Source organism: Moschus berezovskii, chromosome 4 (assembly GCF_049115385.1).
Source record: "Moschus berezovskii isolate FMDL1 chromosome 4, NW_MosBer_1.0, whole genome shotgun sequence".
Classification (NCBI taxonomy): domain Eukaryota; kingdom Metazoa; phylum Chordata; class Mammalia; order Artiodactyla; family Moschidae; genus Moschus; species Moschus berezovskii.
The window spans coordinates 123,452,963-123,468,740 of NC_142463.1; the positions used below are offsets into that span (position 1 = coordinate 123,452,963).

Here is a 15,778-nt window from a genome sequence, read left to right on the forward strand (position 1 = left end):
TAGTTACTTTCCTATAATTTACACTTGCCTACACTAATAACAACAACAATAATAACGGGCATTTATTGAATGCTTATTATGTGGCAGGCACTGATCCAGGGTCTTTACATTGACAACCTCATTTGCTATCCCTAATAACCAACTGGGAGGTACAATGTGCATTTTTATACAATATAGGTTGCCCTCTCCATTTCACAGATTAAGAAACAGATTTATTGAGGCAACTAATTTGCCTCATGCTAAAGTCAGTTAAGGAAGAGGGCCTGCCCTTCTCAAGTGCTTGTGACAGGAGAGGAGAAGCGGGAGGGGGCGTCTGCTAGGGAGGGAGAGGTACTGTGTCACTGACGTTTTTGGAATTGTCATACTGACTTTTAGTTGGTTTAAGTACCGTTTTTAAGTTCTTGAATGCACCACCTTCTGTTTGCATACCCTTCATATGACCTAATGTGATTTTATTCTGATTCCCCAAAATCCGATGAGTCCTGGGGCCTGTTTTCATTAATTCTGTTATGGTACTCTGCCCAAGACATCAGCAAAATTTTAGTGGTTACTGAGCAAGTTCAGGTGAAGAACAGAACAACGGGGAAAGCCAGTAGGTCCTCTGAAATCCAGCTTAATTTCCACCTCCTCCAGAAAGCCCTCCCTAATTTCCCTGTTCCTCCTCTGGTGTCCTCTCTGAGCCATGGTGGGCAGTGTCACCCAACAGTTTTATGTTTGACTTTTGAAGGCTCTTATTGCTCACTTACACATGGAAATGACTATTTCACCCATAAACATTTCCACTTGGCAAATATATACCCAGAGCTAGCCACCAAGCCCAGCTTCCATGGCTCCACTGCTCCAGCTCCTTCCCCTTAGTATAAAGTACAGAGGCAAAGGTGATGAGCCTCTGGTGCCAGACTTGCAGGGTGGAGGGAAGTGGATGGGGGCAGAACACTCTATCAGTGTGTGTCTGAACACAATCCCAAGAACTGGTTCCACTGGATGAGTTCACCCAGGGGTCACATGCCTTCTCACAGGAAGAGGTGAAAAGTACTACTCCAGGCTGTTCACAGTTAGGGCCACTTTTCAGTCTGCTTTGTTTTGGGTTATTTTTTCCCTAAGCCCAAATCCCTTCTTTTTATTCGTGCATGGCTTTCGGGTTGCAACCAGACTGCAAATGCAGGGGTGTGTAGGGGAGGAGGCAAGGCATGAGAGAGACTTCTAGGCTCTGGAGAAGAGGATCAGAGGTCGCTGGCCCAGCCCAGAAAGGGGGGTCATTTCCTCTCAGCCTGCTACCCTCGAGACTTGAAGCACATCATTCGGGTCTGGATGTGATGGCTGAGACGATTCCCTGATGACTGCATTTTATTCCAGGCCCCTCACTCCTGTGTTTCCTGCACAGACTATGTGCTTGGTAAAGAGCTGTTTGGATGAAAGAATGAACCAAGTAGGCCCTCTAGCCTGATGACAAGGGACCCTCTGCTCCAGTCAGATGGGCCTTCTGGCAGGGCCTCTGAGTTTGACCAGACCCTCCCAAGCAACCAACAGCTTCAAGATTGGGTTTGGAGAGATGGGGAAAAAAGGGGAACCTGGGTACTCCTTGGAAGGAAAGTTATGACCAACCTTGATAATATATTAAAAAGCAGAGACATTACTTTGCCAATAAAGGTCCGTCTAGTCAAGGCTATGGTTTTTCCCGTGGTCATGTATGGATGTGAGAGTTGGACTGTGAAGAAAGCTGATCACCGAAGAATTGATGCTTTTGAACTGTGGTGTTGGAGAAGACTCTTGAGAGTCCCTTGGACTGCAAGGAGATCCAACCAGTCCATTCTAAGGGAGATCAATCCTGGGTGTTCATTGGAAGGACTGATGCTAAAGCTGAAACTGCAATACTTTGGCCATCTCATGCAACGAGTTGACTCACTGGAAAAGACTCTGATGCTGGGAAGGGTTGGGGGCAGGAGGAGAAGGGGACAACAGAGAATGAGATGGCTGGATGGCATCACCAACTCTGTGGACATGAGTTTGAGTGAACTCCGGGAGTTGGTGATGGACAGGGAGGCCTGGCGTGCTGTGATTCATGGGGTCGCGGAGAGTCGGACACGACTGAACGACTGAACTGAACTGAACTGACTGGGGAAACCTGGGGACCTGGGAGAACCACCCTGGGCTGGCAAGCCAACTGGTTTGGATCTTGACTCTAGAAGCGGAAAAGTGAGCCCTAAATCAGACCCTGTGCCATTCCACTTCCCAGGCCTCAGGGCTCCCAAGTTTCCTGGCAGAGATCTTCACCTCCTCCTGTAACTGTGCAGGACCCTATGGGACAGATCCTTCTCTGCATGTCTTCTGCCTGCCCCTTGTTTCTGGAAAAGTTGTGGTCTCCCAGGCCTACCCTGAGTCATAAAAGTCTGAATCAAGAGTGAATGCAAAAGTAGCAGTTGGGCCAGGAAAACTGGTAAGAATTTAAACAGTAAATTAGACACACAGCAGTCACAGAATGTTTAGCTCCTCCCTGAAGAACCTAGACAGCACTACCTGATGCACATTTCCTGAGTTGTTTAGAGTTACTGAAACCCTTACCAAATGAAAGAAATGATGACCGTGAGCATGCAGCCCCCAGAGCTACTGGAGCCTGAGAATGATGTTAACCCCTGTGACACCACCCTGTTTCCTCACCATCAACCAAACAGAAAATTGTGCACAAGCTGATCACACATCCTGTAACTCTCCTTCCTCACCTGGCCTTTAAAAAGGCTTTCTTGAAACCTATTGGGGAGTTTAGGTCTTTTGAGCATGAGCCACCCCTTCTCCTATTATGGCCCTTGCAGTAAAACTTTCTCTTCTGCACTCCAGTATTTCAGTTTATTTAGCCTCATTGTACTTGGGGCACATGAACTTGGAGTCAACAACACACCCTAGTCTCGCTAGATCCCTGAAGCCCACAATAATTTCTAAATTGCAAGCTAATACAGAGAAAGACGAACACTGCCTGATATCACATGTGGAATCTAAAAAATACAACAAACAGAAGAATAAGATGAAAAAGAAGCAGATTCATGGATAAAGAACAAACTAGTGGTTACCAGTGGGGAGAGGGAAGGGAGGAGGGGCAAGAGAGGAGCAGGAGAAAAAGGGTTACTGTGGGATTATGTAAAATCGTGTGTGTGAAATATCTGACAATTGTAAACACTACAGAATTTAAAGACCCTTTCATTCAAAGAAAAATAATATTTTTAGCTTTAAAATATGGCCAAATTTTAAAATAAATAATAAATTGCAAGCTGATGAGATTCTCAGCATGGTCAACTCCTAAAATCCCCCTAACCCTTACCTCTCAAATTCCTTGCTCATTCTACTTTCTGTCAGTTGCCAGGAGTCTAACGCCAAGACCTCCATCCCAACCCTTAGACCCTCCATGGATCCTCACACAATGACTTTGCTACTTAGCACTTGATTTGGAGTCTACCATTTTATTAATGAATGTCTGTTTTATATTATGTGGGGTTTCCCCATGTTCTGAGTTCTCAATGACCAGAGTACGAAGAGAGCTAAAGAGCTTTGACCTTTGGAAAGGGCCTTTCTAATTGGTTGTTTTTTGAAGGATTTAGTCTTCTCTTGTCCTGTAAATGATATTGGGTGAGTAGTAGGGTCTCTCACCCTCAGTTTCCATATATGTGATACCGATGTTACCACTTTCACCAGTGCCTCTTTCTCTGGGTTTAAGGCAATGGTTAAAATCTCACGTATTGGTGGTTTAGTTGGTAAGTTGTATCCAACTCTTGCAACCCCATGGTTTCTCTGCCCATGAGATTTCCCAGGCAAGATTCCTTGAGTGGGTTGTCATTTCCTCCTCCAAAATCTCAGGTAGTGAACACAAATCCTGGATCCACACGTCCTGGCCTTTCTGGGGTTTAAAAACCCTGATTTTAAATATTTTGTCTGATTTCCAGATTTTATTAATATATTTGATCCGATGATTTGACTTGGAATCAGAAAATATAGTTTTGAGACTCATGAATTCTTCATTCCAGAAATGGGCTCAAATTTTACTTACTAATATGAGAATTTAAAAATTCTGATTCTGGCCTGGAACCTGCTTTTTCAACAACTGAACATGTCATTCTGCCCAGAGGGAATACACTGTGTCATTTGAGGCCCTCCCTGGGGGTGTCTGGGAGACCCTCAGCACTCAGCCCCTATCTTGCCCACCCTTGGGCACCACTCACCTGCACAAAACACCCACAACACAGGCTGTATCTTCCCCTCCATGGTCTGGCTTCCTCTCTGCCCCAAGTCCAGCCTGGCCCTGGTGGGCTCCTTCTTGAATCAGTCTGGGCTGACTGGTTAAAGCTACAGCGGCCTCTGGCCCAGCCCAGTCTTTGGTCAGCCCTACAGTTTCTCGCTTCCTGTCTACCTCTGCCCAGCCTGGGCCCCATGCCCCACCCCTCAGCTGGACTGACAGGTGAGCTCACCTGTGGGACTAGGACTCCAGCTCCACCCACTCCACCAAAGGCCCCAACAGGAACCTTCTTCACCTTCTCAGTTCCTTCCCCTGCCTTGTCTCCATTTAGCAAGTGGGCAAAGTCCTGGGCTTCGCACTATAATGCAGGTTTACCTATACGAGACAGGAAGTTGCCACCTTGTAATATAAAGGGAAATGATCTCAGAGCCAGGGTTTCAAAGTAATAAAAGAAGGGTGTTGGCCACAATTGCCGAAACACTGCAAGGCATACTATGATCTGTTCCTCTGCTTCCCTTCCTTGTCATTTCTCCCCACCCCACACCATGCTAGAGACACAGTCATGAGGAAGACCAGAAGTCTCTACCCCAGAGAACTGCTAATCTGACTGAGGAGGAAAATAGTATACAATCAAACAAGACAGACAGAAATACCACGACCAATTCATCTCAGTTTGCTTGGAGTTGTCCCACTGTTAAAACAGAAGGCTCTATGTCCCAGGAATGTCTCTGTCTTAGGGAAACTGAGATGGTTGGTCACCCCACTTAAAGATCACCAGTGCTATGGGGAGCATGACCTGGGAAGTGACATAGGTAATGAAACTGTGGCTGTGGAAGGACCCGTCAGAACACAGTGGGAAAATGAGTACTTTGATTTTTTATGTTACAGATAGGTATCTAAGTGTCAAAAAAGTTAAATGGGTTGTCTATGGTCACATAGCTGGCAAGTCCAGCTATGACTTTTAGTCCACTCTGCTAGTGACCCTGGTGTCACGCTCTGTGAGCTCGGGGTGGTGATTAAGGTTATAAAGAAAACAGAGGCCCTCTGTCATCCCCTCCTCCTGAGTGGTCCCTTATCTGCTGCACTTTCAGGGGTATTCGCTCTCCGCTCCCCCCCCCCCCGCCCCCGCCCCCCGCCGTCCACCGTCCGCCTTCACGCTGGCAGCTGCCCAGGACGCCACTCTTCAGTCCCTGCCTGACTCCACCCTCCCTCCTCCCTCTCGCCTCTCTCTCGCGCCGCTTTTCGTCTTCACGGAGCCTTGAAGGCTGAAGGTACACTGAACCCCACGGTTACTGAGTTGTGGTCCTTCTTCCATTTTCAGCAGCCACTCACTGAGCCCCTATTTTGTTTTGTTTTTATTTTTATTGGAGGCTAATTATTTTACAATATTATATTGGTTGGTTTTGCCATACATGGACATGAATCCGCCCTGGGTGTACATGAGTTCCCCCTCCCGAACCCCCCTCCCACCTCCCTCCTCCCCTTATCCTCCCTCTGGGTCATCCCTGCACACCAGCCCCGAGCATCCTGTAACATGCATCAACCCTGAACTGGCGATTCATTTCACATATGATAATATACATGTTTCAATGCCATTCTCCCAAACCATCCCACCCTCGCCCTATTTTGATGCCCAGGATAGTGGTTTGACAACTGGTCAATGGTGGTGCCATGTGCTTCTCCAGAGATGCCTTCCCGAACCACTCTATCCAAAGATGCTCCCATCCCAGCTTTGCCAAGTCTCTGCATTCAACCTTGTTTTCTTTCTTCAAAGCGCTAATCACTATGTGAAATTAATTTTTGCTACCCTGAAGCTTTTTCCATGCCATCCCCTCTGGAAATACCCCCCTCACCATATCTGCTTTTGCAATGTGATATGTGCTTTAAAGTCCAGCTCATGTATTATCTGTTCTTTCATGAAGCCTTTCCTGACTTCTTCCGTCAGAAGGGCTCTCTCCTTCCTTTGAACTCACACAGCACTCTGGATCTCTCTTAGGATACTAACAAACTACATTCTGCCTTGTGCTTGAACTATTTTTGGTCTGTGTCTCATCCCTTCTAATAAACTATGAGGTCATTCATTTGGCCAATTGTTAATAATACTATGCCCCAGGGATTATTCCACCTAGCTGGGAGGAAACACCATTTAATGGAATTATGTGTCTTACTTGGTCACATCAGAGCCTGATGCATAGTGGATATCAGTACATAATTGTGAATGGGTAGACGAATGGACAGCTGGATGGATGAAGGGATAGGGATCATTACAGAATGTACGGGGTGAGGGAATGAACTATTGGGTTATTGGGCTTTGTTTTGATTGTAATGTTGGTGGCAGTTGGTGTAGTGGAGTAGGATGGATTATGAACTCATTTGAAGTTTATGAAACTCAAGGGGTGTTTATATCACCCAGGGATGATATGGGATGAGTGTGGGACAGGGGTTGTGGAAGGGGCACACAACTGCCCAGTTCATTATCCAGAGTCATCTCTCTCCAAAGCAACGGAGTCCTGGTCACAGGCAGTTACTGCCCCTTAGTCTCACCATGGTGCTCTCCCAACATCTACCAGAGGATCCTCCGCATTCTATACATCTGACATTTGCTGACAGAGGGTTAAAGTACAGCTTACTTCATTCTTCTAGATATTTGGCTTTAGATTATCTTCTGGAAGCACTCTGAATAGGCAGCCCCAGGCAGGGAGGTATGGAGAGAGAGCCCAAAGTAAACCTATTATTTAGGCCGCTCTGTGAAGCATGAACTTCTCCCACTTCTGCAGCACAAGGTCAGTTTCCAAAGAAGCAGCCAGGAGGGAAAGAGTTAAGTGGCCCACGTCTGGGTCTGAGTCCTGAGCCTGCGTGCCTTCCTCTCAGAGATCTGCCAGGCTGAGGGGCCAGAGGCTAAATTTAGCAGGCAGCTAAGGTTTACTGTGAACAGCTGTCCTGCCCCTCAGAGAAGGAGACTGGAGAGAGAAGGGAGGTCCCTCTCACTGGTTGGAGCCTCTGGCCATTTTGTCTGGGCCCCTCAGCCTCTGGGTGGCTGACCTCTTGGTGTGGAGATACAGGCAGATCAGCGGTGAGTGTTCTCCCTTCACTTGGTCCTGTGAGCCCAGGACTTACAACCAAAGGGGCAGCAGCTCTTCCCTGAGCGTCAGGGCCTGGCCTCGTCTGGGACCAGCTCCTGGGGGGGTCTCATGTTCCTTAATAAGCTGTGGGATGGCTCTTGAGCCAAAGGCAGTGGCTCCTGTGGCCTTGGTTAGAGTCGCTGAAGAAGGTACCTTCTCAGTAGAGACAAAAGGTGTGTGTGTGTGAGCGGAGAGAGAGAGTGTGTGTACCCAGAAGGTTCAGAGAAAGACTTTTCTGTGTTTTGTTGAACACATTTGTTCAACTTAAGCTATAGTTAAGGCAAACTTCAGACTCCCCTCACTGCTTTCTCGCTGGCACATGTGGAAAGAGTCAAGATATCACTTCTTAAATCTCATGACTCCAAGGTGGACTGGGTGGACTGTTTACATGGCCGAGTGTGCATTTTGGTGTCCTGATAACAGTAGCTGAATCAAGTCTGACTGGGTTTTCCTCAAGAGTTGCTTTCCCACCAGGCAATTAACATGTGGTGACTTTCCCATTCCTAGTTCCTTTGAGGTGACATCACCAACACACCCCTCACTCCCGCAAAACCTCCAGAACTAGGTTTTCTAACTGCCTTATTCGTGCTAAACCTACAGAGGCTGACAGGCTGTCATGGCAACCAGCGGGGACCCAGAGGAGGAGCAGGTAGTCCCGAGTGAAGAGGATGAAGCCAACGTGAGGGCTGTGCAAGCCCGGTACCTCCGGAGCCCCTCCCCCAGCCAGTAAGTGTGCCCTTGCCGAGTGTGGGCCTCCCTCCAGCTGTAATGGGAGTGCGCTAGGGAGCGTGATAACAAATGGACCTCAGGGGGCCTGCAGCCACAATCTTAAGTTCACTTATTCAGTAAACATTGTTTGCAAATTTTTTATGTGTTATACTTTATGGAAGAAAAAACTTAAAGACGCATTGCAACAGGGCATGGTAAGTGCCAGAATCAGCATGCTTAGGGTTTAGTTGAAGGTGGGGAGGGAAAGGACCACCTGGGCTTGGAAGGTTCATAGGAGGCTTCCTAGAGGAGATGATGTTGGACTTGAACCTCAAAGGGTGAGTAGGAATTTGGCAGGTGTCCCTGGATGATAGTACTTTTTTCCCTAGGAGGGAAATAAGGCTGGAATGGGGATGATAGACCATAGATGATAGGTAAGAGAAGGCCTCAGGACAGGAAGAAGCCCTTAAGACTCCAAATTCTAGCACTAAGGTAATTTTGTATCTGTGATCAGGCTGTGTCTTTCCACTGGGATATGTGCTTCCTGGAGGGTCTTCTTCATTTTTTGACAATTAATTTTAAAGTTTCTTTTACATAAAATCATTGAGGATATATGATGATGTAGAATGAAAAATGTGTATACAATTTTAAGAAAAACCATAAAGCAACAAAGAAATACTTAATTGCTTGCTAAAGCAGCAGTGTGTGTGCCTTTTTTCTTTTGCCACAAATAATGTAGGGGACCTGACTTCTAATCTTAACTCTGTCACGAAATTTTAAGTGAAGAATCACTTTATTTCTTGAGCCTATGTCTCCTTATCTAGAAAAAGGGAAGAAAAGACTCAGAATATTTCTAGGTAAATTCACATCAGAGCATCTCTGATGCTGCTTGACGTTCCTTTTCCTCCGGCATCTTGGGGTCGTGTTGGCTCCAGCCTCTCAGGGCTCAGCAGGCTTCCCCTTCGAGTGAGATGGGAACAAATGTAGGTGCTCGTCACCACGGTGTGCCAGGCCACATTGACCAGGTGGAGCTTCAGGGATTTTCCCTTAAAATGCAGGCTTAAGTTCCCACTTAGAGACACTGTCAGGATTGAGAGATGTAAAATACAGCCCTCCCCTCTCCATGCTGCCAGACAAGGCACAGATAGTTGTATGTGTGGTTAGGGCAAGTGATGGCTTCGTGCAGTTGGAGTAATGACAGCTGTTATAGCAAATGGACGTTTTTTCCTCACTCAGGTGTGTTTCAGAACAGGTACCTGAGCAGTGATTCAGGAACTGAGGCTCCTTTTGTCTTGTAGATCCTCCAGTAAGCCCTGACTTCTAAAGTGACTATGTTCATCAGTCTTGAGACAAAACGGAAAATCTCTCAGGAGGGTTTTATGGGCCAGGCCTGAAAATGGCCATTTTGCTTCCACTCATATTGGCTTCCTGGTAGCTCAGCTGGTAAAGAATTAGCCTGCAATGCAGGAGACCTGGTTTCATTCCTGGGTGGGGAAGATCCCCTAGAGAAGGGATAGGCTATCTACTCCAGTATTCTTGGGCTTCCCTTGTGGCTCAGATGGTAAAAAATCTGCTGGCAATGCGGGAGACCTGGGCTCAGTCCCTGAGTTGGGATGATCCCCTGGAGAAAGGCATGGCAAGCCACTCCAGTATTCTTGCCTGGAGAATCCCCATGGACAGAGGAGGCTGGTGGGCTGCAGTCCATGGGGTTGCAAAGAATCGGACACAGCTGAGCGACTAAGCCCTGCTGCTGCTGCTGCTGCTAAGTTGCTTCAGTCGTGTCTGACTCTGTGCGGCCATATTCCATTGGCTGGAACTCAGCAAGGACGTGCATTCTTGTAAGGGAGGATGGTCCATGAACCCAGGAAAAAGAAGTGGGCTTGTTAACACACAGCAGGCTCAGCCACTGTAGCCTCTCGAGGCAGTTAATATTCATGCCTCCTTTTTCCCATTCTTAGACCACACTTACTGCCTTCCCAGGGAAACAGGCTGAAATCCCATTTACCAATTGCTGCAAAGTTCAAAGGCTGGGTTCTCTGGAAAGTATGCCCTGTCCACCTCGGGGCTGAATGCAGCTCCTCATGGTCTGACCAGGATAACAGCCCTGGCCCTACCAAAAAAAAAAAAAAAAAAAGCCTCCCATCCAATGAAAGGAGGAGTAGGGGATACAGCAGCCATCAGTCCTTACAAATAATGACTGTGTTGAGTGTGTCTTTGCCCCAGAAGTGGGGAGCTCTCCCAGATGTGACCTTGATGTGGTGCTCAGGGTGGCATTCTTTGTCTGTTGTTTTCTGTGGCTTCTAGCACCATCCCCTGGGCCTTTTTCCTTGTCTGTTATCTTCCACAGCCACATCTGAAGTGAAGCTGAAGAGGGTCTCTTCCTTGAGCACTGCGTAACTTTTGCAGACTTGTCCTGCTTATGGAAACTTGGAGGTCCAAGGGCTGTTTTAAGGCTTATACCACCCAAAGGTCTTTTAAGAGTCATGACTTCTTAGAAAATGTTATCCCCTCAAAAGTTTAGTTGGTTTCTGATTTACAGAAACCAAACAACTCCATGTGCCAGAAATCACACCCAGAGTTCTTTCTTAGATATAATTTTCAATCCTAATTTATTTCTCTGATTCCTGGTGTGCATGCTTCACTCTCTCAGCTTAATGACAGATATCTTGAGAGATTATCTGAAACTTTAAATTTGAGTAGGAAGTTCAGGATCAAAGTTATTTAGAATGTATAATCAACAAGCTCCCTCGTTAGAGGGGAAGATGCAATAATAAAATGTAATCAATCCAAAAGAAGGCAAGAGAAAAAAGAATATAGGAAAAGCATAATAGATAGTAAGAAAATAGTAAGATGGAAGATTTAAACCCAAATATATAACTAATTATTTAAACATATATAGACTAAAATACATGGGCTTCCCTGTTAGCTCAGCTGGTAAAGAATCTGCCTGCAATGCAGGAGACCCCCATTTGATTCCTGGGTTGGGAAGATCCCCCAGAGAAGGGATAGGCTACCCACTCCAGTATTCTTGGGCTTCCCTGGTGGCTCAGATGGTAAAGAATCAGCATGCAATGCAGGAGACCTGGGTTTGATCCCTGAGGTGGGAAGATCCCCTGGAGGAAGGCATGGCAACCCACTCCAGTATTCTTGCCTGGAGAATCCCCATGGAAAGAGGAGCCTGGCAGGCTGCAGTCCATGGTGCTGCAAAGAGTCAGACACGACTAAGTGACTAAGCACAGCACAGCAGACTAAATACTTCAATTAAAAAACAAAAACTGGCAGACTCAATTTTTTTACAGGCTACATACTTTTTACAAGAGACACACTCAAAAATAAAGATGTACAAAGGTGAACAAAAGATAGAAAACTTGTACTACACTGTTCTGGTTCAGTTCAGTTCAGTTCAGTCACTCAGTCGTGTCCGACTCTTTGCGACCCCATGAATCACAGCACACCAGGCCTCCCTATCCATCACCAACTCCCGGAGTTCATGCAAACTCATGTCCATCAAGTCGGTGATGCCATCCAGCCATCTCATTCTCTGTCGTCCCCTTCTCCTCCCGCCCCCAATTCCTCCCAGCATCAGGGTCTTTTCCAGTGAGTCAACTCATTGTATGAGGTGGCCAAAGTATTGGAGTTTCAGCTTTAGCATCAGTCCTTCCAATGAACACCCAGGACCGATCTCCTTTAGAATGGACTGGTTGGATCTCCTTGCAGTCCAAGGGACTCTCAAGAGTCTTCTTCAGCACCACAGTTCAAAAGCATCAATTCTTCGGCGATCAGCTTTCTTCACAGTCCAACTCTCACATCCATACATGACCACGGGAAAAACCATAGCCTTGATTAGACAGACCTTTGTTGGCAAAGTAATGTCTCTGCTTTTTAATATACTATCTAGGTTGGTCATAACTTTCCTTCCAAGGAGTAAGCGTCTTTTAATTCTGGTTACTATTGTTCATAACTCCAAAACCTAGTGTCATAAAATAACCATTTTATTATGTTCATAATTTGGAATCTGGACAAGGCACAGTAGTGTGGCTTGTTTGTTTCAGGATGTCTGGGGCCTCAGCTAAAAAGACTTGGAGACTGGAGATAAATCTTAGCCTGGTGGGAGCTGGGAGCTGGTGTCAGAGAGGCATCATCACATGTTTGGCACCTGAGGTCAAGACCTCAGCTAGGCAATTGGCCTGAATACCTAACATGGTCTTTTCATATGATCTGTCCATGTGGGTCGCTGTGGGCTTTCTCAGAGCCTGGGAGCTGAATTCCAAGACAATAGGAAAGAAGTGCATTGTTTTTCATGATCTAGCCTCAGAAGTCACAGAGAGGACCACAAAAGTTCAAAGGAGGCAACATGGACTCTACCATTCCATTGAAAGGTGTATTAGGGTCATGTTGTAGGGGAACAAGTAGGACGGGATGCATTGTGGCCCTCTCTTTGGAAAGTACCCACTGCTGTAATTGCAAACACTGACTAGAAGCAAGCCAGTGAAGTGATTTATTGATAGCAGACAAAGAAAACCTTAGGGTAAACGTTACCTTAAAGTTTCAGAATAATCTAATTCGCTATATAATAGATATATTCATTTAAATTATTAAAATTTCTAGAATCTGTTAAAGTAATCTCAAAATATGTAATGCAAAGAGTTGAAAGAACTGAATAAAAAGTAAAATTCACAATCTTAGTCAAATGTACATTTTAAAAAACACAATCTCAGCAACTGATAGAATGAGGCAAAAAAAAAAAATCAAGAATATAAGAAATGTAAAAATAAATAAATAAAATTAACCTAATTTGCATTTTAGAATATATACCCAACAATTGCAAGAGATAGATTCTTATCCTGTGCACATGGAATTTTTACCAAAAAGTTCATACATGCATTGGATCATATGTATATCAACAAGTTTTTAATGCTTGAAATCATATAAAACATGTTCTCTGATCATTGAAGAGTTAAGCTAGAAATCATTAAAGACAAAATACATTAAAGACAATAGAAATTTCAAGAGTTAGTATCTAAGAGAATAGGATGGAAGTTCACTGATTTTCATGATCTAGCCTCAGAAAGAAAGTCACATGAAACAAATATTCAAAAGGAGACAACATAAACTCCACCACTGCCCTGGAGAGGCATCAAGAGATGCCTCTTACAAGAAAGCAAGTGGGATGGGATATATTGAAATATATGGATGACAGACATTCAAATTACAACCACAGTTCCATACTATGATATACTCACCAGACTGCCTAAAATTAAACACTGACTATAGCAAATATTAATGAGGATGTGAAGCAAACAGGATGTTCCTGTTCATTGCTGGTGAGAGGGTAAATTAGTACAACCCTTTGGAAAATTGTTTCCTAGTATCTAAACACATGCTTGTCCTATGGCCCAGCAGGCTCACTCCTGATATGTACTTAACAGAAGTAAGTATATATGTGCAACAGAAGAGAAGTACTAGTACTAGAATGCTTTAGCAGCTAACAGTCATTATGAATATAGAATGTTTGAACAACATGAAGAACTGTCTAATAGTAGGCTAGATAAATAAAGTCTGGTAAATATTTTTAAATACTGACCTAGAGAACAGGCATTTTATTAAGTGCCTATCACTTCAGTGTGATTGATCTTCCAAGGTTATCGGTTGGAGAGGGTGATCAGTGAGTGCCGGCTGTGAAGGCAGAAGGTGGGTCACCGCAGGGAGAGCCAGTTCTGCAGGTTCCAGAGTCTCACATAAAGTGAGCTGGCCACAGGACAAAAACATTGATTAATAGAGACATTCCAGCAGCATTCAATTCTTAGTCCTTCCAGCTGCCAGTCCCCTTCCTAGACAAAAATAGGCTCAACCTGAAAGCCCCACTTACACATGAAAAGGGCTGAACTCCCTAAAAGTAAGGTCCCACAGACAAAGCACACTTTCCCTGGGTTCTCAGTGACTCCTCCTGCATCTGTTTGGTGTCAAAGCCCCTCTTGGTTTGTGTACAGTACACTCCTTTGTTGTTGCTGTTCAGTCACTGGGTTGTGTTCAATTCTTTTTTGACTCCGTGAACTATAGCCCACCAGGCTCCTCTGTCCATGGGATTTCCCAGCAAGAATATTGGAGTAGGTTGCCATTTCCTTCCACAGTATACTCCTTCGCAGTCGGTTTTTAGTAGTGGATCCCAAATCAACTAGCCCTTTTCAGAAATGTTCAAGAAAGTCAAACACACAGTGCCACTTCACAGGCTATCCCTTCCTACAATTATCATCATAAAATCTGAGGTATAAACTAGTAGAGCTGCACTGACTTTTGAGTCATCATCCAATCAACCCCACTGCACTGTACAGAACCAGGCTTAAACTAGCCCAGGTGAATGTCTACAGTATCTTTAAAATGAAAAGGCAACTCACAAACTGGGAGAAAAAAATGAAAATCACATATCTCATAATGAACTCATATCCAAAATATACATTTAAAAAACTCTCAAAACCCAATAAACAAGAAACAACACAATTTTGATTATGGTAATGATCTCACTTATTTGTATATCAAACTTTACCAATCTGCACATTTTAAATATGTGCTGTATGTGTAACAATTATACCTTAAATAAAACTGTGGGTTTTTTAAAGCTATGGAAAGAAAATTATTAATAAAATTCTCTTCTAGGAGCCAATATAGTGAAGGGGGAAGAATGAAAATGGTGTAATTAAGGCTAAAATTAAGGTCAGCTCTGCTCTGCTACTTACTAGCCATGAAAGCTTATATAAATAACGTAGTCATAAAACTGGGATATCAGTTTTATAGTGACAGAAATTAAACAATCTAGTAAAACATATATTATTTATATTATATATAATATATAACCTACATTATTACAATATAACATATATCTCCTGCATTAGCAGGTGGATTCTTTACCACTGAGCCACCAGGGAAGCCCATTCTAAGCAACGGAGCATCACCCAAGTCTGAACAACCCTCCCTGTACTTAATAAATGCCTGAAATTTCATCTTCCTTGTTTTATCTCTTTAGCTAAAAGCTTGAGCCTTTTTCAAATTAAGTTATGCGTGGAAGAGCAAACATCCCACCAACAGAGTCCCAGTGCTAGTTTCCTAGGGCTTCTGTAACAAATTCCCATAAACTGAGTGGCTTAAAAACCACACACACACACACACACACACACACAGCACAAATATATTCTCTCACAGTTTTAAAGGCCAGAAATCTGAGATCCAGGTGCTGGCAGGGACACTCTCTCTCCAAAGACTCCAGGGGAGACTTTGTCCTTGCCTCTTCCTTGCTTCTGTTGGCTTGAGGAGTTTCTTGGCTTGTGACAGTGTAACTCCAACCTCTGCCTCTGTCTTCATGTGGTCATCTCGTCTCTGTCTTCTCTTGTGTCCTTTTTTTACATATAAATTTATCTGTTTTTAATTGGAGGATGATTGCTTTACAATATTGTGTTGGTTTCTGCTATACATCAGCATGAGTCCGCCATATGTCTTAGGCTGTATACTCTTTGACATATGTCACACCAGGGTCCTCTTTGACTAAAGTAAGGGAAAATTTTTTTTTTAAAGGTGCTTACTCAAGCTTAAAAGCTTTTGCACAGCAAAGGAAATAATAAACAACATTAAAAGACAAACCTCAGAATGGGAGAAAATAATTGCAAATGAAAAATCAGACAAAAGGACTAATCTCCAGAATATATAAGTAACTCTTACAGCTCTTATGTTCTTT

The 15,778-nt window shown here is 44.5% G+C and overlaps 2 protein-coding genes across 2 annotated transcripts in view; one reads left to right on the plus strand and one right to left on the minus strand.

Moving 5' to 3' along the window:
* Positions 1-4,358, minus strand: part of GPA33 (glycoprotein A33) — a 61,091-nt gene extending 56,733 nt beyond the window's left edge. Inside the window, exon 1 of the mRNA XM_055402700.2 lies at positions 4,209-4,358. Within this exon, the coding sequence (XP_055258675.2) occupies positions 4,209-4,251 (43 nt within the window). The 5' untranslated portion in view covers positions 4,252-4,358. The remainder of the gene's footprint in view (positions 1-4,208) is intronic.
* Positions 4,359-7,157: 2,799 nt separating this feature from the next.
* The window catches only part of STYXL2 (serine/threonine/tyrosine interacting like 2), a 63,214-nt gene continuing 54,593 nt past the window's right edge, over positions 7,158-15,778 (plus strand). The window contains exons 1-2 of the mRNA XM_055402079.2: positions 7,158-7,295; positions 7,945-8,070. Coding sequence (XP_055258054.2) covers positions 7,961-8,070 — 110 coding nt within the window. The 5' untranslated portion in view covers positions 7,158-7,295; positions 7,945-7,960. The remainder of the gene's footprint in view (positions 7,296-7,944; positions 8,071-15,778) is intronic.